General features: G+C 36.8%; 1 protein-coding gene across 1 annotated transcript; it reads right to left on the reverse strand.

Annotated features, from left to right (window-relative positions):
• Window positions 1–1,467: 1,467 nt before the first annotated feature.
• LOC144448557 (fatty acyl-CoA reductase 1-like) lies at window positions 1,468–20,519 on the reverse strand. The gene is made up of 13 exons (XM_078138833.1): window positions 20,423–20,519; window positions 16,673–16,941; window positions 13,912–14,087; window positions 12,225–12,297; window positions 10,906–11,012; window positions 9,915–10,092; window positions 7,731–7,775; window positions 6,065–6,183; window positions 5,506–5,576; window positions 4,282–4,360; window positions 3,806–3,895; window positions 2,701–2,830; window positions 1,468–1,969 (listed from the first exon to the last, which is right to left on the reverse strand). The coding sequence occupies exons 2-13, from the start codon at window positions 16,859–16,861 to the stop codon at window positions 1,637–1,639; spliced, it is 1,590 nt and encodes a 529-aa protein (XP_077994959.1). The 5' UTR covers window positions 16,862–16,941; window positions 20,423–20,519; the 3' UTR covers window positions 1,468–1,636.
• Between the last annotated feature and the right edge of the window lie 3,809 nt (window positions 20,520–24,328).

Consider the following 24,328-nt stretch of genomic DNA (forward strand, 5'->3'; position numbering starts at 1 on the left):
ACCGGTAACTAACGATGCTCAAACACGCACACTCGTGTTCCCATGCTACAAAACCTACACAATAACTAACGATGGTCAAATACGCACACCTCGGGGTCCCATGCTATGAACCCTAAACAGTAACTAACCACTCCCAAACACGCACACCTCGGGGTCCCATGCTATGAAACCTAAACAGGAACTAAATGACACTCAAACATGCACACCTTGGGGTCCCATGCTACGAAAACCTAAACAATTATAACTAACGACGCTCAAACACGCACACCATGCTACGAAAACCTCAACAGTATACGTAACTAACGACGCTCAAACACGTGCACCTCGGGGTCCCATGCTACGAAAACCTAAACCGTAACTAACGACGCTCAAACACGCACATCTAAATTGCGCTCTCATGCATTGCTATGGAACCTATACAATAACTAATAATGTTATAACAAACCTTTTCCCCGAAATTTACATATGATGTACGAAAGACTTTCCACAAGTGCCATCAGCAAATTAGCCATATTCCGACATGGCAATGATGCCTTCTTGTTCATATATTAGTTGCAATTTTTACACCTCAACTATATTACACGTATTTTTGTATCATGCGTTTAGAATTATATAAACTTTCCTAACTGGTCAAATTGCCAGTTGAAGTTCAATTCGTTGAGCGTATATGACAGTTATTTGTCCTTGAAACCTGGCAAGCATTGTCTATGGGGCTAGCACTCCTTGAATCTTGGCAAGTATGCGATTCTCCATGGGGCTCCTTGAAACCGAGCAATCATTATCTATGGGGCTCCTTGAAACCGAGCAAGCATTCTCCATGGGGCTCCTTGAAACCGAGCAATCATTATCTATGGGGCTCCTTGAAACCGAGCAAGCATTATGTGTGTGTTTTTTTTGAGACCTGAGATTTCCCCAAGAGGATCCTTGAAATAGTATTCAATGAACTGAAATGTACTCGGTCGGTTTAAACTGGGGTTATTTAATGCTCAGACCATTAAAGAAAATTAAAATAGTGGTCTACGTTCATTGCTATAATATGGTGAGTTTTTAGTCTGTAAGGTACGCCGTGACGAGGCGCCCTCACACATCGGTCAACCCCTTTCACAGATAGAACAGGCCGATGAGGGCGCAGCGACAGGACGCATTTCATATTTGTCATACTAGTATTTTCATATTATTTATTTTCACCAGACGTATCTTACTGTCTAGTGAGTTTTGGAAGTAAGTTAATATATAGAACACTTTTTCCTTTTAAAAAAAATGATTTATTCTGTTGGATTGCATTGAGCACTGTTTTGTCTTCTATGCCAATGTTATCCCCCCTTTTTTTTAGTTTGACGATAATGAAAAGTAAATGCACCACTAAATATTACGTATGGCCGTCAGAATTACTAGGCCTGTTTTGGTCAACAACTTTAACCGGTTGACGGGTTAGAAAGTTCCATATAAGTATTTCACGTAAAGTTTAGGACAGGTTTGCGCAAAAAAGCCTGCAGCAGTACCCTTGTTTTCCATTGCATTGCTTGTTAAAATGTGTGCTAGATGATGTCATAGCTCGATACTCAGTACTGTATGACGTCATGACCTGATAATCAGTATTTTATGTCATACCTTACTACACAATAAATGAATGACGTCATGCAAACTTGAGCTGTTTCCCGATTGCTTGAAAGAAACCATATAATTTGTCTCTATGGTTAGCTTTCAAAAGTTGAAGGACTTTCACGACCAGACTCGTCAGCAAGTACCACATATGTCGTGTGATGCGAGATTTGATGATGACGTAACGCCAAAGTGCGAGAAATGCTAACGTTTTCACGACGTATTGGATGTTTCGTACTTTTCTGATGTGTGCCCTCGCTTTCGGAAGCTCCGACAACTTTTCGTTTAGCACAAACTTTCTTGTTCCAACACAGTAGTCTTCTAAGTAGGCACGCCACTGTAGAGTACTAACATCTAGGAAGAAAACCTGGAAAACAAAGAATAATTACAGACCCCTACATCTAAGCAACAAAAACATGGCCAGCAAATGACCAGTAGTTTCATTATGTCAGTAAAAAGTCTGAAAAACGTTCAGTCATGCACGGCGCAGCTGAAAAAGTATGAGTTCCAGTCTACAGTATATGCACCCACAAATGCTTGCGCGCGCACACACACACACACACACACACACACACACACACACACACACACACACAGACACATATGTATATATATGCAGACAGACAGACAAACAGACAAACAGACAGACAGACAGACAGACAGACAGACAGACAGACAGACAGACAGACAGACAGACAGACAGACAGACAGACAGACAGACAGACAGACAGACAGACAGACAGACAGACAGCTGCAGGCAGGCAGGCAGACAGACAGACAGACAGACAGACAGACAGACAGACAGACAGACAGACAGACAGACATACATACATACATACACACATACATACACATTCATACATACATACATACATACATACATACATACATACATACATACATACATACATACATACATACATACATACATACATGCATGCATGCATGCATGCATGCATACATACATACATACATACATACATACATACATACATACATACATACATACATACATACATACATACATACATACATACACATTACGAGAAATTTTATTTCATCCACCACATTTGATATTCACATTAAACATCCTCTTACCTCTCTATCTTCGTCTGACAACATATTGCTCAGTAAGGCGACGTTTTCGTTAGCCCATTGCCAACTATGTGTCGTAAAATATTCCAGGCAAGCCATCGCTTTCTTCACCTTATCATCAATTCGTAACATTCTGTGGAAATATTCAAAACTAATCATGCCTCGATCTTATCTGAAGAACACCTTTTATGATATGCATGTATGAAGGAGAATGCTGCAGTGGAGCTGTAAATTGCTCAATTCCATGATACTTAGTAAGTCTTACAGGCTGCACCTGTCCTTTTGGAGATTTTGTTTTGTCTCATAATCTTCAAATGCCTTGAGTTTGTCATTCATTTCATGGAAAGAAAAATGTGGTTCACTTTTTATTATTTTCCCCGGTAACTATTAGTGACTGGTGTCACTCACTAGCGTTCTGTGTTATCGATCTGAAACACATGTGAAATATGTGGTCACAAAAGTTAGAACAAAGAGAATGATTGACAGGTCCAAAGATTACCCTAGCCAATCAGACGAGAGGATAGTAAGAGAATTTGCATATAGTGACCTGTAACATCTTATGACATGAAACAACGTTAGTGCAGTCTTGTCAGTCAGCCATACTATTCCAGTGTCTATTTCATGTTTTGACAACATGGCTTCAATCTTGCGCACGCAGTGGTTTATTTCTTCTCTGGTAGAGACGATGGCGATATTTTGGAGCAGATATATTGGACATTTTTCTCCGCAAATAATATACGAAAGCTTTGCAGCTTGTCGGACATGAGGGCGATCTCATATCATAACTACATCTACCATGTATATAAACAACTGCCACATGCTGTTTATGCAGATGGTTGTGGTGGTGGTGGTGGTGGTGGGGGGGGGGGGGGTTAGCTACTTATGTAGCCCAGCCCTTGTCATAATAAATAAGGACGTGGGTGTGATGATCTAATTTCATGAATAGTGAATAATTCATATCACAGGAAAGTGTACTCACTGACACAAGTTTATGGGCTATCATAGATACCACTTTTCACCATCACTCACACTTAAATGACTCTTTCACACAAAAGAAAAACCTAAACACTTTACCGTAAAAGAGTACGAAATTATGACGTCATCCTACCTTGCTTTCTGTCCCTTTATCCTAGACAAAAGGTCGAAAAAATAGAAGGGTGCGGTTTGATAGATAAAATGTACAAATCGATGCAGGAATCTGTCAGAAAAAGAAAAAAATGTCTTTCTTACAACGATCTCTGACTTACTGATAAAATATAATTCCATGTTACAGTAGCTGACACAATTTAACGGAAGAGAATTACAAAATTAAAAATCCCCAACGTTCTAAAATACTTTTCTTTGCACTTGAACACAAAGCGTCAACTATAACATTAATTCAAAATCAAGGTGCTTCGCCACTGCAATGTTCAGCGACAAAGCATTTACAGTGGAATTATATACAGACAACAGCGAACTATAATGTAATAGAAAACCCAAAAATATAAACTCTTCCAGACGTAGACGGAAACATCAACTGAGATTTTCGATTTGTCAAATAACACAGTTAAGGTCAAAGGTCAGAATTATAGATTGTAAACTTACTGATTCTTGGTGATAATCCCACCTGGTCGATGAAAACAGCCATCTAGTGGATATTCACGGTATATACTGGGTATTAGATCTGCATGTGTGACAAATTCATATTTATCAAAGACACATTCAAATATTCTCTAGTTTTAACTACAAAGTTTCTAGCATGTGAAACCAGAACTTAAAGAGGATCACCACTCCAGGAAATAATGGTATTTTCATAAAATTTGTCTTTGGTTTCTGGAGTCTCATTTCATGATTCCACATCACACAACTTTCACCAAGAAACATCGATTGAAACTGAAACTCTTTTTCACCTCATGAATATTCAATGCTCATCTAATACATATTTGTGTCTGCTAAGACTGATGAGGCAACTGTTGTCCACTGCTAGAACTAGAGGTGAAAAAGAGTTTCAATTTGGTGTTTCTATAGCAAGGAAATAAAATTATGTGATGTTAAAATCATGAAATGACTTTCCAGAACCCAGAATTTGAAAACACCTTTGTTTTCTGGAGTCACCGTGGAGTTCCCCTTTATAAGAAAATAGTTAAATTCTTCCATATTAAAGTCATCTGTCAACAAATGACAGTAAACCTAGTAAGCGTTTCTCTACATATGGGCTCCTTGAAACCTAATGTCAGCGTTTCTCTACATATGGGCTCCTTGAAACCAAGCAAGCGTACTTTTTGAGGCCCTTGAAACCTGGTAAGCAATGAAACTGATACCCCATGCTCGATAAACATGCTGTTTTTCTTTGGGGCGCCTTGAAACCCTGTGGGCATGCTCAGTGGGGTTGCATAAAACATGATGATGACGTTCAAATAGTACCATTCATATGAAAATACATTCACCACAAACGGTGAACTCTTCGTCTGTCCTACCTCGATCTAGACTAACACTAAATATTTTAGCTCGTACTATGACAACAAAAGAAGTCGTGTCTAGAGTAGCCTACAAACCCCAGAAATAGTAACAAGGCCATAAGGTACGTCTATTGTATAATATACAGTCTAACCATTCCGTTTTCAGTTACTGGTACACTGTATTTTACATTTATGTATGAAGCTACAGCATTATCATACGAGATGAAAATATGAATAAATGTATGAGCAATACTGTAAATCACTTTGATATTAAATACCCCTCCCCTTTCCTCCCCTCCCCATTTCTCCCCTCCCCTAGCCCCCAAAAGATAAAATGTACCCATAGATGAACACTTAGTGTTTCGCTTACCGTATAAATTCTTGTACGTCAATGGATTAATTGCTCCAGACATAACATTATAGATAGGAATGTTGGATGGCCTAATATTTAAAAAAATGTACAACAAAAAATACGATTTTAGTACAAAATGTGGCACTTCCACGATAATCTTGCCAGTCTTGAGGTTTTCACAACGAGAAAATAAAAGGGTTGCTGAGTATCAATGTGTGTATTCTGTGATGCTCCGTGTGATAAAAGCAAAGAGAAAATCTGAAAGAGGTGAATAATGTGGGTAGGATTTACTATTTTCACGATGTGACGGGTTGTGGCATTTTTTTTGAAATACTAATGGTTGATACTTTCATTGTCAGGCGAAAAAGACGAGAGTATGTCGTACCTATAATGGACAATTTGACAGTTACAACAACTCTGATCAAAATTGCTATATTCTGACAATATAGGCCTCAGCCTGAAAACAACATTACTTACATGGAAAAACAGGTACGCCGAAATTATATCAATTATGAAATGCGATGGCGAGCTGATATCAAACAGCGCCCTCCTATCAATATTGTAAAGGACTACGTACTTATAAACTGCTGTATACCAGGCTGCACCAATCATGGCGTTGACGGTAACGTCAACAGGAATAATGTCACATATTGCCTTTGGGTCTGCTCTCAGGGAACTGATCAGACCTTTACCGCACTAGAAAGGAGAATGAAATGTAAAAAAGCATTTATCAATATGCATGTTTGTTTTGTTTTATGTCCTATTCATATGTACGTCTCTGTCTGTCTGTCTCCATCTCTGTCTGTCTTCAGACGTCTGTCTGTCTGTCTGTCTGTCTGTCTGTCTGTCTGTCTGTCTCTCTGTCTCTCTGTCTGTCTCTCTGTCTCTCTGTCTGTCCTCAGACATCTGTCTGTCTGTCTGTCTGCCTGCCTGTCTGTCTCCCTCTCTGTCTGTCAGTCTTTGTCTCTGTCTCTCTCTGTCCCTGTCTGTCTCTGTCGCTGTTTCTGTCTGTTTGTTTGTCTGTCTGTCTGTCTGTCTGTCTGTCTGTCTGTCTGTCTGTCGGTCTGCCTGCCTGCCTGTCTGTCTCCCTCTCTGTCTGTCACTGTCTTTGTCTCTGTCTCTCTGTCCCTGTCTCTGTCTCTGTCTCTGTCGCTGTTTCTGTCTCTGTCTGTCTGTCTGTCTGTCTGTCTGTCTGTCTGTCTGTCTCTCTCTCTCTCTCTCTCTCTCTCTCTCTCTCTCTCTCTCTCTCTCTCTCTCTCTCTCTCTCTCTCTCTCTTTCTCTGTCTCTCTCTCTAGCTAATTTCACATACATTTCTTCCATTAGTGTAAGCATGACTACAGTAACTGCAGCAAATATTGAATGAAAACTATATTTTGGATGAGAAAAGACGTTGTCTTGAATACTAACACAGCATTGGTATTTATTACTAGATGACCTTGATATGAGTTATGATATTAATGTATACGTATTTGCATAGCTTTTTATTTGAAATTAATGATTATGGAGTGATGTATGAAACATTAACCCATTTCTCATATTTGCTAGAAAATGTATAATCTGTAATAGAATCTTTCGATGTTACCATGGAAACATTCCAACAATGGGCAAGCAATGTCATCAACATGTGAATGGAATATAGAACTGTAAATTAATCACTGCGAAATTTCTTCGAAATATTGCTGCACACAAACCAGTTTAAAAGGAGAAAATATAGATAAAATATAGATAAAAATACGAGTAACCTAAGGGGCCCTGAGACTTCAAATCGAGGACGAGAATTAATGAAAAATCAGTAGGTCACGAGTATTCTCCAACTGAACGAAAAAAGAGGGATAATATAATCATACCTACCAAAGCATAATTTCTGAAAATTCAAGATGAGCAATGGTGTCTTAAGTTTGAACATTTTGATTCATATTTCGATCGAGCACCACAAAACGAACTTGATGATGTAGATACGCTTTATCACGAATATATTTAGTTCGAAAGCGTCCAATTTGGCTTGCGGGTGGTATAATAACCCTTAATCTTTCACGATAAATTTGTTTAGACGATATATGAATTCAGTTTTACCAAACGCTTCATTTCTCATCGACGTTTAGATGTTTGATAAAGTGAGATAAATTTGAGGTCACATAGCAGCAACTTGAAGGTAATTATTTTAATGAATTAAAAATATCAACACATTCATTAATTAATTAATCTAGAAGGCTAAATTATTAATAGTAGACCAGGTACTCACTGCGATGAAAACTCCACTTGGTCCGTTGTAATTATCAATCCATCCCTGAAAACAGATCAATCAATCAATCAACCAATCAAGATAGTTTATACTCTATTAACAAAACACACAAGCCCTACAAAGCCAACACTGAGTTGATTGAATGAGTCAATTAGTGACTCTGTTCTGCCAATAAAGCCTCCTCTGTGACGTGTCCAAGCTTAAAAAGAGCTCAATAGTAGAATTACTGTCTGAAACCATTAACCCTAACCCTAATCCTGGTATTCACTTTGACCCTAACTCTAATCCTAACCCCAAACGCTAAGATAGAACATAGATACACGTTAAAACGTAAAAAATTGTGTTGTATATCAAGGAAAGTGTCCGATACAAGGGTTGGACTCAATTGTACTTGATAGTCAACTAACTCTAGTCTATATTTCCTGGTACTATACTGTATTTTGTATATAATTTTCTGAGAGAAAAAAAAAGAGAGAAAAAAAAAAGAGAAAAAAAAAAGAGAAAAAAAAAATATATATATATTCATATAAGTGTCTCACTGACTGGAAAGAACAGTGCTATATGCAATATAACCCAAGGAGTAAGGATGTTATAAGTCGTTACACGCTTCCTCAGGGATCACCAAACGACTTTAAAACATCTTTATATAGAAAGTATAATATATTTACAACAGAAGATCTGAAACCTATATTTGGATATGTATACTGTGTATCACAACCTACTTTCTGAATACCCGTAACAGACAAGTGAACGTTATCAATCGATAATTCTGTCATTGTTTTTAATAATTCATTTGTTGGGGCTCCAGGGATACACACGTTTATGCTTGATTGATAAATAAAATATGAATTATCTTTATTGAAGTACTTTTATATCCGGGCACTCTACACTCATTTAAAACTATCGTCGTAAACCACAGCCTCTTTTTCGGCATCGTCCAAGACGTGCCGCCATATTTCGCAGCGGAAGAAATAACAGCTCTGATTTGCGAGAATGTTAAAAACCGATGTCTGATCAATGATATCCAGTATGGCAGAAATACGGTTGGCCTTGAGAACACGTGTGCATATTTCATCCTCTGCTTTGTGTCAACAAGACTCAGCTCAAAGGGTTTCGGACTAGCTTTGGCCCTATTAACAGAGCATCATCAGGTATATGCTATGTGTAAGCTACTTCCAGTAATTGAAACTGTCATCAGAAACAATGCATAGATGTTTCTATGACGTCATTAATTAGAGTGACAGAAATTACATCATTACCGTGTATGTGTTTTATCTTATTATACGTCAAATCTTAGTGGTCTGTGGATTAAAGTAACCATACGGATGACAAATTTATATTTATTTGGAATTTGTTACATATAAAACAACTCTACTATGATCATGTTTTCCTACTTTGAAAAAAAACAACACGAGAAACAACATATACCAAGTCTGTCTTTGCAACTCAATAAATTGCAAACCATATATTGGTATATGTTGACATTGTTTCAAATAGTTTTTCAAGTAGGAAAACCTAGTAGAGTTATTTTATGAATAAAAATCCAAAATACGTAAAGAAAAATACCAATTTGTCATCCCTATGGCCAGTTTAAGTATGAAAGTGACTTATACCAACCAGACATACACATAATGTATTTAATATATGTACCTGAGGTATTGTACTACACACACTGAATCATTACTAACTGTTGACAGTAATAGAACACATCAAGGCAGGCGTTAGTTAGTATTTCCGTTGGAGTATAAAACCTTTAAGGGCCATTTTACAAATGTAAGGCCTAACAAAATAAATTGTGTGGTTCCGATTACGCTCAATTTTAGAAGTGTATATAGTTCATGTAGTTATGTTTTCCGTTGTTTTCTATATGGTCTCGAGCTCTGTGTTATTGGTTTCTTAGCATCAGATGTACAGCCATTACAGATCGGAAGAACAGTTTTATATTGTCTTTTTAAGCTGATGTCAGTTACCGCATCCACTATTTCTTGTGAGACTTCATTTTATAACTCGAATATTTAAAAAAACAAAAACAGTTTAGGGTCGGCGTGAAAAAAAAAACTAGGTGACCGGAACCAAACAATTTTTTTAGGCCAAAACATAGCTAAATAATCAAAATGGTAAGAATTTGGTATGTGCAGTATCTGTAAAATGTACAAACTATTAAAATACAAATAATGTACGTACAGGGATAGGATCCTTCCATACAGCTCCAACCTGTGATGGACGTATAATTGCAATTGGCATATCACAACCTTCCTCTGCTAACATATACTCCCCTATAGCTTTGGTGAATGTATAGGTATTTGGTCTCTCACCAATCAGATTAGGAGTGATTAGTCGTAACATCTCATCGTCCATCCATCTATGAATCAAGACATACAAATACAGTCATGTTCAGTGCTTTAATATCTGCCATTTGTTTTTCAGAGATAGCTAAATGCAAACGTCTGTGTGGACATATGAAGAATATACGTTTCATTAATTAAGTTTTGGACGTGAAACGAGGAGAATAAATTTGAATTTCCCTTTAATATAGATAATTAAGAGTTAACATATGAAATATAGTCTTTTTTATAGTATTGCACATGGTATTGAGAGATCTACAACTCCAGTCTGTTTCCGGCTTCCTATCAAATAAGTTTAAACGTATATCATGTATATAAAACACTAAAATAAGATCATTTGCTTTATGGGCACAAATTACAGACAGTCGGAGGTTGTCTTTGCACAAGCACAACATCAATACATACATCTTGCATATCTGGTTATCACTGTTTTGTAATCAACAAACTAATTAATCACACTAAGCAAACGAAGAATTTTAGAATACCACAGTCCGGGAATTAGGAGCAAAACTCTAGGAAAATAAACCTAATTGACAGTGATAACAAATATACCGCGGGTGCCTCCCCCTCCCCGCCAATGAAAAGGAGGCAGAAATGACTCCGACCCACTTGATTGTTACGATTTTTACCATGCACGAGCCATTTCGAACAAAAAATATGGAATATATATTCCGGTCGTTCTACGTCACAACAACGCGTGTCTATGTCACGACAACGCACGTCTACGTCACTGGTTCTGTTGTGTTCGAAATATGAGTCGAAAATTAAAAACGTTTATTACTACTTTCAGGGTTTATCTTAGAATCATAAAAGATGATGTCATCACTTACTCCATTGCATAGTCTAATTTGTTGTAATCTGTGGGTGGTGGATATATCTTCTCTTCAATGTACTTTTTGTCACAATTACAGAAGGCGGTTGATGTATGTACAAAAACCTGTGTATAAGAATATATAATCAATTTAAATGTTAAACTTAGTAAATGAAATACTAGTCCTGCATTGTAGTGAGACCTAGTCTGGTTGCCAACTATGGTCTAACCACTGTCTGGTCAAAGTCCCCTCAATCAGCACAGAAAGTTGTTCATCCAATCAGAGAACCCAAACTGTTATAGTGACCATAAACAGTATATACATAGCATCCTGAGCTGACAATTATACCATATTTGGACATTACATAACTGTCCCAATAAACACTAACTTTATGAGGGACTGTGTTATTGGTTAAAATTTGTGATTAACATAGATATGATGTTAATGACTCTGTGGGTGGCTGTGGATGAATTTTAAATTGCATTTCAGGACTTCTAGAGCAACAGCTTTGATTATACTGTGAGGGAAGGTATAAATCGTAACGACACTGTATAGGAACTAGCCTAAGTGAGACCCTGATCTGAGTTCAGGAGGTTGTGGCACAAAAGCCTAAGATGACAGTACCACGGCCATTGGCACACAGCAAACCCTCGACAGTGTCTTTAGCATTATGTGACATGTGGCTGCTTTTGAACTTAGCAGAATGTCGACGGGTCTAACAACTAAACTAGAAAATACACACAGAGTTGTAGTTCCTATTGATACTACAACCACATTTGTGGTGATGACGTGATGATAGTCACTGCATATCCTCATCTCAATACAATATTACTAGTACAGTATTAATTCCCATTCAAATAAGGTCACAGTATTCGGTTGTCATGGCAAATTAGTATTATGGATATAACACGGTTGGCAATGGGGGAATTCTGTTTCTGTGACAGATCATTTGAAAACATATTATACTGTTTATACTTCATTTATCGCCATAGTAACGAGTATAACATGTCGATGAATTTCTTGGCATCTTTCATCTCCCTTTTAGTAAATGACTTGCCACTGAATTAGCAATTTTAAAAATTTTATTTTGAAATATCAAAATAATGGAAATTGGATTTTGAGCTGAAAACGATCTTTCATAATCCACTTTCATTAATTCACTATACGTGTCTGTGCACAATTGGTGGTGACGTCACGTATTCTGACGTGACGTATTCCTGACAAGTTGATCACCTTCCGTGACAGCAAAGCACGTAAAACTCCCTTTCTGTAATCACGTAATTTATGAAGTTCTATTTTGTGACTTGTGTTAGAATGAATAAAAATATGACTTTTACCTCTAAATTGCTCATATCTTTGCATAGCTTCAACAGTTCGTGAATAGACTTAACATTGAGTTGATACGAAAGTCTGCAAGGAAAAAAATACTATTAACAAACAAACAAACAAACAAACAGACAGACAAGCAGGCAGGCAGACTGTATCAATATTTGAAAGCCTTTCTTCTTATATTTCCTTCGACCTTGACACGTACATTTAGCATTATACTAGTATATGTGGATTGCTATAGTGCAATATTCAATTATAGATACGTATTTTTGTAAATGCTAGGGGGTTAAGGTTAGGTTAAGTATAGGGTTAGACCCCCTAACATGTATCTGACTTGTACTGTTCACAACGTATCACCACTGTTTTACACCCCTATCTATCTCAAAATGAGTATGATAAACAATTTCCTTCAAACTAATTCACACAAAGTTGTCATCTCTGTTAATGCCATGTAAACGATATGATTAGGGTAACTTCTTGAAAATCACAAGATAGAAACGAAACAGTGAAACAGTAACTTTATGATAAATATAAATCAGTTTTTTATTTTTGTAAAGAGTGACCATATTTAAAATAAACATTATAACATATATAGTGAATACAATCTAAATCTAGATGTAACGTTTGGCTGTCACTCACGACCTAGGACGAATAATGACTCACGACTTTACAAAGAATGACCTTCTGACCCGAGAGAAAATTATCCCATAATCGGGTCATATTTTAATAAACACGAATTGAAATTCACTTTATATCATGTGTCATATTAAGTATGATTTCAATTTCAATCCAAATAGATTAACTATTTCGCCAAACGTGACGTTAAATGTGGAAATATCTTGATTAGTACGGGTACCAGAAACCATTAACTTGTCAAAGGACATGTTAGTAACGCTTATAAATATTGTAATGGCCAATAAATTCAAAAAAGGATAAATAAAATGTGTGAATCATTTAACTGTAATAACCCTACGAATTCCAGACTACCGTATTGCAGTTAATGGTGTGATTTTAGGCTTCCAGATATATATATATATCATGGCATTTGTCGCAAACCACGGACTCTTTTACGGCACCGTCCAAAACGCACCGTGTCGCGGAAGAAATAACAGTTCTGGTTCACTTTAACCAAATGCTTTATCATTAAAACAATGCCGAATAGAGTGTAATATTCAGAGGGCAAGGGACACATACTTTGCCCAAGGAGAACGATGACTATATAGTTGTACGTGATTTTGACGAGATCATGAATTACAGAATTTTTGTATAACTGTAAACACAGAAATTTCTCATATTGATAAAAATGGAATGATATTAGCCTATATATCATAAATTCGTATTTGATTATGAATTAAAATTGTTTAAAAAAAAGAGCTAAGAAATGAAAACCCTGGAAGAAGTTCTTTCAAATTTTGGTTGTGTTGACATAATTTCTGCGTGTGGCCAGTTCAAAAAGGGCAAATGCATGTGTTCCAATGATTAGTAAATATATTTCAATATCTGGCGATGACAACGTGGGTAAATTGTGTGGGTCATTGCACAACTGGGGTGGGCCGCAAAATTTCTGTCACTCAGCCGGCCTGGATGTATGTATTCAAATCACTGAGAACATTATTAGAAATTAAAACATGCAATAACTATATTGGGTTGGGTTGGCTTTATTTTATCACGGAAGAAGCTATAATCACAACTTACTTCATTTTTTCGTCAAATTTTACTGTAGCTGCAACATGGAATACAACTCCCACTTCTTGTTGTAGCATCTTTCTGTCTTCATCACTCAGTCCTAAACCTGGTTCTAACATGTCACTTTTCACCGCAACAAGTCTCTCTAGACCACTTGGATTTTCTTCTCGTACTTTGTCAAAGAGCTTCGAAAACGGATTAAAACACGATACGGTTATGTGACAAAAATGCGTTCACGTGGACACACACACACACACACACACACACACAAACACACACACACACACACACACACACACACTTGCGCGCGCACATACATACATACATACATACATACATACATACATACATACATACATACATACATACATACATACATACATACATACATACATACATAGGAGTTCAAAAGTAACAAGTGAAACGCAACACTTTTCAATCAGTATAATCCCCGATGTTTCGTATAACAACTCTTTGTCAAAAGGCATAAACAAGATAACTGTGGGTTAGCTACCTCAGTAATCATGGGGTCGATAAAGTGGGAAACGTATTCATGCTTTAGAAATACCTTTATAACACATCAGAATATGTTTTCTTCATGTGTCAGACTGGAAATCCAACATTGGGTCTGTTGTTGGGTAGATGCTTTGAACTTGGGCCGCACACCCTGTCTGAGAATTTGGGGAGTACCCCCCCCCCCCCACCCACACACACCGATTAGTGTATATGAAGCATAATAGCTTGTTTTGACTTTGATAATACAAATTTAATACATACATTTATACCAATCGTGGCAATGTGTGTTCACTATGCATTTAATGATGGATTATTGTGTGTACATTTGTCGCAGCTTCTCGTTAATATCAAGAAACTATTAAAGATGAATAAGTAACGGAGACTAAGGATGAAAGCCAGTGAAACAGTACTTTAGAGCATTCTTAGAAAATGATGAAAACCCTGCTTCAATGGACAGCGCAGCAGCTTCGAATTCAAAAGTGAATCGCAAATAAAACACCAAACAATAAACATATTGACAAAAAGGTAGATTTGTTTTGACAGAATTTACAACCATAACACGAATACAATGTTTAATATATAACCGGTTTATAAAACTAAACCATTCAATTCAACAATCGTTGAACAAATAATATATTTTCAGGAAAGAATGTGAAATATTTGTGAACGAATCGAATAACTCCATCATCGAACAATGGAAAAGTGGTTTTGCCTGTGAATGGTAAATTATACAGTCAGACATGATAGCACTTTTCTATTTCCATTGGGATCCCCCCCCCCCAACCTCCTACACGCACACGTGTGGACATGCTATAGTTCACATTTAGTATGGTCCTATAACTCACGTTGCCTTTAAACAAAAAGGGACAGTTAGAAATTATTTTGTGTTTAACTACTAATTTTGAAAATAAATTAGACCGGGAATGGTAGGGGTTAATAGGGGATAAGAAGAGCGATAGCGCTTATATGGTAGAGTTGAGTAGAAACTAATGTGGGAAAAGGAGAGATATAGAAAATGGGTAGGTAGGGAATGGGACTGAAATACCTACATACAAAACAGGCGATGACAGTGGAGGGGGCGTGTTCTATGAAACAGACAATAGTAATGAGATGGTACGTTGTTCCTATCCCATTATTTAGGTTAACCATAGACAGTGAAGGGGAGTCCATTGTCTATGGGTTAACGGGTAAATAGGTGAACTCTATACAAGTGACCCCACCTGATTAAAATCCTTCGTTTAATACAATGAGAAGAGTTCTCATTGTATTCTAAAACTAACCATGCATAATCAATTATTTGCTATACAATGCAATACAATACAATGCAATGCAATACACTTTATTATGCTCACAAGGAGAATCTGAAATGTCCGCTGATTTGAAACAAACAAAAACTACAAACATTATGTAATAAACAAATACACAAAGTAGTACTAATTAAATATCCATGCATAGACTTTGACCAAAAGAAAAAAACATTAGAGATAAAAACTAGACACGTGGTCTACCTAATTGTCAATTAACCTTTTTACGGCTCCAATGGATAATTCGATTCTCTCAACTTTTGTACCGAGTATTACAGAAATGTACTCAATTCATTATATGCATCATCATGAATTTGAACTAAATGAAGTTCTTTTTTAAAAGTACTGCATATATAAACGTAAAACATGCCAGAATAACTTGAATATTGTATTGTAGATATTTATTTATTTATTTTTTATTTATTTATTTATTAAGCCGTGTACACAAGAAGTGACATTGGCAAGAAAATATACCAAATGATGGATGTAGATATTATTGACGACATCAAAAATATCGAACAATATATATTAACTCAGCAGTGATAATCTACGTTATTTATGTATATTAGTGACAACAAATAAATCATACAATTTTTCATATCTATACTATATTATATGGGTAAATTATTAATTTAGAATGAAGTATAAAAATACATACATACATACATGCATACATACATACATACATACATACATACATACATACATACATACATACATACATACATACGTGCATTGAATGAACAGCTGCAGCTTCACGTGGTCTAGTATCTATATATGCCTAATGATTTTAGTACATGCTTCTGTTGCCATAAACACAGATGTCAGATTTCAGTCATGGGTGTTACAAAAATTATACAAAAAGACTTTCAGAGAAATAGTGATAGCTGATTATTAGTTTCAATCTTTAATTTTTTTTAAATTTTTTTTGAATAATTATTTACACGTACCTGAGATTTGACCATCTCTTGTATCCTCTGCTGTGGTGCTTGGCCAGCTTTGGGTCTGACCAATAGATAAATCGACCCCACACCACAACATCGGAGAAGCTTCTCGACAAGTACTTTCCCGACAAAACCGGTAGCACCAGTAACTAGTACGTTCTTCCCGTCGAAGAATTCGGCAATTGTTGGTATCATATTGCGGTACGTCTTTGCCGAGATGATACTAGAAATTGGTTGCTGTCCCTGTATGGCGTTCGCCAAATCTATTTGACAACCTAATGGAGAGGGTTAAAGAGGGTCAATGACACGACAATGGAAAATCAACTATCTATGGACAACATATTGAGATAGGCTACAGTCTCTTTCATGTTAATGTTTACCGGCTGGTTGATACAATCATTCATATGCATATTCTGAAATAAAGACAGCAAGGTTGCATTTTTTTGTATTATGTCTAAATTAAAACCATTTAAACTTACTGCAACTAAACACAGATACGTTGTTGTCAATCGTTTGATGTCTGCATTTGATGTGTGAATGGTGACACTTTTAGTTATATAATTCTGTTGATACTAAATGCCGAAGAGAAACTGTAGTAATCCAGCACTGTAAAAACAATTAGGTGTTCAAGTTTGCAGCAACGGTGCAATACGCGTACGTACGCTCACTCACTCACTCACTCACTCACTCACTCACTCACTCATTCACTCACTCAAGAGTAGAGAGTGGAAAAATACTCGAAAGAGCGTAGAAATAAAATCCATATTTGTTATCAATGTCTGACTTAATAACTTGGTATACGTTGCCATATTTGTATTGCTTACATTATGTAGGGTGTCACATCATCTTTCCTGTAACGTATAGGTGACACAGCCGGCATATAAACCGATGATGAAGTGTTGGTGTCCCCACGTCACGCGCCAAATATCAGAATATCCGCGATGTCAGTTTGTACGATTAGAGAAATGACGATCGCTAACATAAATGATTCATGAATACAATTCATCTACAGTCATGGCGGTGACGACGACGCTTGTTCACGAACAGCGTATTTCTTTGATGATGGAAGTATTTCAAGTAGGGTGCCTGAGAACATGCCAATTGTGTAGAGACGCTGGGAAAGGGTTTGTTACCAGGAATCCAATAAAGAAGAGTAGAGGAAGGGAAACATGAAGGTGATATTTTATTTATTTTTTTACTTTATTTTTTATAAATCGTTCGACCGACCCACAGTTGACATTGAAAAGTAATGAGAACCATGAAAAATAGGGTCACTCTGATGATGATGATGATGATGATGATGATGGTGATGGTGGTGGTGGTGGTGGTGGTGGTGGTGGTGTCATTGCATCGATAGTGACATTGATAGTTACAGTAACTTAAAAATATTTTTAGGAAGGTCGAAATGTATAATATCCGAATGTATTCGACTGTACAAATCTAGGTTCTGAAACAAGGTACATACTATCAGTGACAGAGAATATATAGTGCTGAGTGTTATCACTTTTGAGATGATCGATGTTACTATGGAATATATTCCCTTGTTTCCTTTGTTGTTATTGAGTAGAGTTGAACTCCGCTTGTCAATGTTCATCGATCCTTCAATTGTTCACGTTAAATGGAATATGAATAGCCAGTCGTGTGAAATGCATTGAATCGTATCACGTCTTTGTGGTATTTAACTCGAAATGAAAACGTTCACCTTTTTGGAAGGTAGTGTATGTATGTATGTATGTATGTATGTATGTATGTATGTATGTATGTATGTATGTATGTATGTATGTATCCATGTATGCATGTATGCATGCATGTATGTATGTATGTATGTATGTATGTATGTATGTATGTATGTATGTATGTATGTATGTATGTATGTATGCATGTATGCATGTATGTATGTATGTATGTATGTATGTATGTATGTATGTATGTATGTATGTATGCATGTGCATGCATGCATGCATGCATGCGGGTGTGTTTATGAATGTATCTGTGCCTGCCTCTGTGTGTGTATGTATGTATGTATGTATGTATGTATGTATGTATGTATGTATGTATGCATGCATGCGGGTGCGTTAATGAATGTATCTGTGCCTGCCTCTGTGTGTGTGTGTGTGTGTGTGTGTGTGTGTGTGTGTGTGTGTGTTTATTACGAAGGAGATATGTTATGATTAGTATCAGAAAGCATAGTTCCTGCATTATCTATGCTTGCAGTGAGTCTCTTGCATTGTTATGGAAAATAATAATCGATCATAATCCAATTAATAGTGGCCATTTTGAATTTAATCAAGACAGAATCGTTGAATATGGTCTTCTTTTTAAAAATTATTCATGGCGATATTTTTTGTGCTTTTCTGTGAAAAGATGGCTGGATATGATATTCAAACTATTTCTAATAGCTAATGACGTCAGTAATTTCGTGACATTTGAGTGGCAGATGTATTTCTCCATTAATTTTTTTTATCGAACAATATCTTTTGTTCCATATACATTTAACCCGCTGTGCAGTGTTTGACAGCAATATATGTAATGCTTTGTGATAACAATCGTCACGTGACCACCATGTACAGAATTTATATTTTTTTTGCCTATTCAGATTCAGGCTAAGTTAAAAAGCCGTCCGCCTCTCCCCCCTCCCCCACTAGCACCACCATCAAAATAATATCCCATACGACGCACTTTTGTCAGTGGTATTCGTGCATTACAGTCCCGCGGGCGATAATTTCCCTGGAGTCTACACACACACGACAAACCGTCCATGACTGGGGAATTAGGTGTAATAAATTATTTGCGTGTCTCTCCGATCCGTGTCTATTTTTAGCGCACATTAATTCGTGTGGAATACTGATGTATGTAACGATATAAACGAACGTCGTTCGTCGTATTTCCGTTGCTTAGTTGCAGATTCAAACCTTTTGGAGTAACGAGACGTCACTTGGTTGGTACTGGTGTTAACGAATTACAATATAAGCTAATTATTGGTAAAATGAATAGGTGCGGGCTGTGATAGATACGCCGTGTTATTTTCGTCACTGACATTTATACATGCGGTATTCATGGCTGCATACTTCGGGAGGCGACCTTTATTCGTGTATTGTATACCACAATTTCAGTATTGACAAATGACGGTCCGAGATGATATAAAAAAATTTTTAAACAAAAAAAACCCCTCGTCATACCTCGTAAACGTCATAAATAAACAGAGATAATTTTCGTATTTCATTATCAATATTAACCACTTTATTAGTTTACGTATTACACGAAATAATTTAGTAAAAAAATGCACGTTGAACAACAACATCATTTCCTATAACCGGAACGATCTATAGAACTGTAGTAAGTGGCATTATGCAAGCACTTAATTCGTCGCCATTCATCGCTAATAACAGCACTTTAAAAAGAAAGAGCTGAAAAATTCAATTTCTCTGTAAGCTGTTCGTTTAACAAAATTAATTCTTCTTATGGCCCAGTAGCGAAATGGCTCGATTTATTTCTTAGCCAGCCATCTGCCGACAATACAATCTAGTCCATTCGCTCGGGAGAAATCTTATATCGTTTCGTCCTTGGGGTAAAAAATGTTAAAAATATATCTAAACAGTATTCCTACACAGTGTTTTTAAAATAGCTCACGAAGCATGTGAAGTCCTATCCAACGGGCTTAAATCACACACCGGCAAAACTGTCTCATAATTTTCATTCGCAACTAGCAATAATCTCTCGACACGCATGCGTCCTTGTAGAACAATAAATCCTTACCTTTCGCTTGGTTGTGTTATCCTGCTATTCCCGATGTTTGCCCATCGTCTAATTAGGAAGGGAATGGGAAGAAGTCACCACTGGCAACATACGGATGTCACCTGCCCGCGTTGTATGCAAATGAGGGAAGGTCATAAGTTCAAGGTGTATCTAATTTGCTATGTTCACCACGTAGTGTATATCTACAATACTGTATGCATCGATACTCACAGCTGGGATAAATTGCTAATTATTTGACCATGGAAAATGTTCATAAGGAGACAACACGGAAGCCATTGTGAGGGTTTTAGTAATGGATAATAGAAATCTAAGGAATAAAGCTACCGTGTAATACCGCAAGGAATAAAGGCATCGTGTACGCTGTTTGCATTGTAACGATAAAACTAGCTGTGTACCTAGTATATCTACATGTGAACTAATAATCTATTCAAGCATGGTCACAATACAAAATAAGACGTTGTTATGTATTTACGAATATTTTTAAAAATACCGTCATCGGCGTTTTAATAAACAATAAGGATTCTAGTTGTGTAAACATCGCTGATGGTATTTTTTGAATACCGTATTTGTAAACACCAAAATAACGTCCTTTATTCCGTATTATTTATTATGACCGGTCCTTGAATATAATATCAGCCCACAAGTCATTGTGCATATTATATAGCGATACACGAATTTTGCAGTTTAAGTTGATGTTCGAGTGATGAGACCGTACCTTGACATAAATATATGCAAGCTGATCAGTACGTCCATTTGTATCTAAACTGTTGGTGCTTGTTTTTCAAGAGTTAGTGCCATGTACGTGTTACCATATCCCACAACGTTATCGTGTTAACAGTTATTATAGTGGCTTACCCCAGGTATCAATTGTATACTTATCATTCCACGCATTTTCAGGGATAAACTCTTGTTTAGGTTGAATACAAAATTTGGTTGACAATGAAGTACTTAAAGAGCATGAGTAGAAGTTCTCAGAATATCTACAGTAACCGTACAATGACCGATCAACGTCACCATACACTGGGTATGTTCCATTCACTTTTAGGGAGAAAAGGCGGAGAGAATAATGATATCTGGTACCCTGGAAATCATGTTTAGCATCCTAATATTGATGAAAATGAACAAATTTTGTAAAATAAAAAATACATCAGGTATTATCATCACTCGGTGTATTTGTATGTATGTATGTATGTATGTATGTATGTATGTATGTATGTATGTATGTATGTATGTATGTATGTATGTATGTATGTATGTATGTATGTATGTATGTATGTATGTACGTATGTACGTATGCACGTATGTACGTATGTATGTATGTATGTATGTATGTATGTATGTATGTATGTATGTATGTATATATCTATCTATCTATGTGTGTGTGTGGGGGGGGGTGGTGGATGGATGAGTGGATGGATGGATGGATGGATGGATGGATGGATGTGTGTGTGTGTGTGTGTGTGTGTGTGTGTGTGTGTGTGTGTGTGTACATATGACCTTAGCAAACGTCTTCAAATCTGCATTTTATTTCTTGTAGAATATTTACAAAACTGTGTGTTAGTATTACATCCGTATATTTTTCGGAATACAATTATAACGCATGTTTCAACCCATTGTTTTCTTAGGAACAGGAAATGTTTTAAATGTTACAGACTTTATAGCGATGTAGACCGTATATCGCCGGGGTCGTCCTTATCATCCCTCACGGTATGAGATATGAGAAGAGCGCCCGCAACGGATGATCTTTCAGTCTACATGCGATGCGATAATTACTACTAGTTGGCGGGACGAGCTAAAACTACAAAACCTGAAATATGCATTCATAACAGGACGATGGTAATCACAAATATTTCAAATTGACTTGTTTAAGTTTTAATACTAAAATATAACCGAATTTTCGTTGTAGACGTGGGAAAACAATTATATATCGACTACGATGAAGCCGAATTCGAAGAGACCGAACTACAAAACTTAGATATATGTCGCCCTGAGAAAATATTGAATATGTCAGAGAGTGGCTTGACGCTTGAAAACGATAAAGCCCCCCAGTTTTGTGAAAGTGGGGGACAGATTCAATAGGAATTACAGTAAAGATTCAGTAAATCTCGGTGAGAAAAATTGTTGCCAGATAAAGCGTTAGAATATGATATCCCTAAAACAAAATGTTAATTAAAACCCATTGAATGGTTGGGGCTCTATAGTCTATATATTAAAATAGTAGTGCGCATGTGTGATGTGAGAACCAAGGTATCAATTATTTGTTTCTACTGTACAATAACGTGACGTAATATACTCTTTTTAGACCTTGTGTTTAAATTTTGCATTGTTTGGTTCCTACAGTCTCTTCAGCAACTCTGACATAATGTTACATTTTGTCGTCATATCGACCCCTAGTCTTGAAAAATACCATAAAACAAGAACTCTAGAGGAGATGGATCGGACCTACTGATCTCAAAAGTTTGACCTTTCACCTCATTGACAAGTCATAAACTATCCGAAGAATGAATACCACGTGTCTGGTTGTCCATCTTCCTTAAGAAATTATTTATAACCTACCCCCCACTCCCTCTCGACTGACAATTCGCTGTTAAACCCAATGGAACATATCGTAAATTATCTATACACTACTGACCTCGTGCAGTGATGTGGACAACCTGTCAACGAAATATTGTTTTCTGCAATAGGTGCTAGGTGGGACATGATATACCACATGTATACTTTAAAGGTTTTTGACTGATATATTTTTTTAATGGGTTACAATTGGATAGGGGAAAATAAGCAAAGGTAGAGATGAATTTGGAAGGCAAGAAGAAGAAACGTAGTGTTTTCAAATCAGCGACTATTTCCGAAAACGAAAGATGTCATTTGTTTAGTCAAATCTACTTGGGGTGCTATATTACCAAGTCGAAGTTTCGATGGCCGACTTAGATCTGTAGATGAACAACTTCGACTATAGCTCGGAGCCTCGCCGCTGCCGGTTTGTTCCTGAATAGATATAAAGTCCTTGGGCAAGATTTGAACCACGATTGTGCCTCAGTCAACCTCATTTGATCCAGAGTTGTAGTGTGAATGTTTTAATCCCATACACTTACAGAGGCTGTAAAGGAGTGTACCTGTGTTGAGGACCATTGAACCGTTATAGATCCATGTAATATTGTTCTTTTAGAAAAGAAAGACAACCGAGAATTAGATTCTTAAGTTCTTTGTAAAAAGTCGTTCGACTGTCTCGGTGATCTCATCGATGGGGACATACCATCACCACACTGTCATGAAATACCTGTTTGCCATTATTCAGTTCAACTTTAAAGATGTATATGTTACCACGAGTCTTGTGTTTTAGGAATGAATCTGATTAGAAAGACTGAACATTTCAGAGATGTAACTAGGCCGTGGCATCATTAGTTATGACTTTGTATTTGTTGCCAGATGACGTTTCTATCTGTGTAAGGGATGTCTGTGTTATCTTTATTGTGTCTACAGACCAGACGCTGTGTAAGGGATGTCTGTGTTATCTTTATTGTGTCTACAGACCAGACACAGTGTAAGGGATGTCTGTGTTATCTTTATTGTGTCTACAGACCAGACACTGTGTAAGGGATGTCTGCGTTATCTTTATTGTGTCTACAGACCAGACACTGTGTAAGGGATGTCTGTGTTATCTTTATTGTGTCTACAGACCAGACACTGTGTAAGGGATGTCTGTGTTATCTTTATTGTGTCTACTAGTATCTCGTCATCATGAACCTGTGTGACCAGTCTCACTGATCTTGATACGCAGCGTAATACGTCATTTGCAAGCTAAGACGAAAACTCCTGTAATTCCAAGGCGCACACTACGTTAAATGACACTTTAATAAAAATGGCGGCAAACAGGAAATACTAGTATTGAGGTAAATCAAACAGATG

The sequence above is a fragment of the Glandiceps talaboti genome, chromosome 17 (genome assembly GCF_964340395.1).
Source record: "Glandiceps talaboti chromosome 17, keGlaTala1.1, whole genome shotgun sequence".
NCBI lineage: Eukaryota > Metazoa > Hemichordata > Enteropneusta > Spengelidae > Glandiceps > Glandiceps talaboti.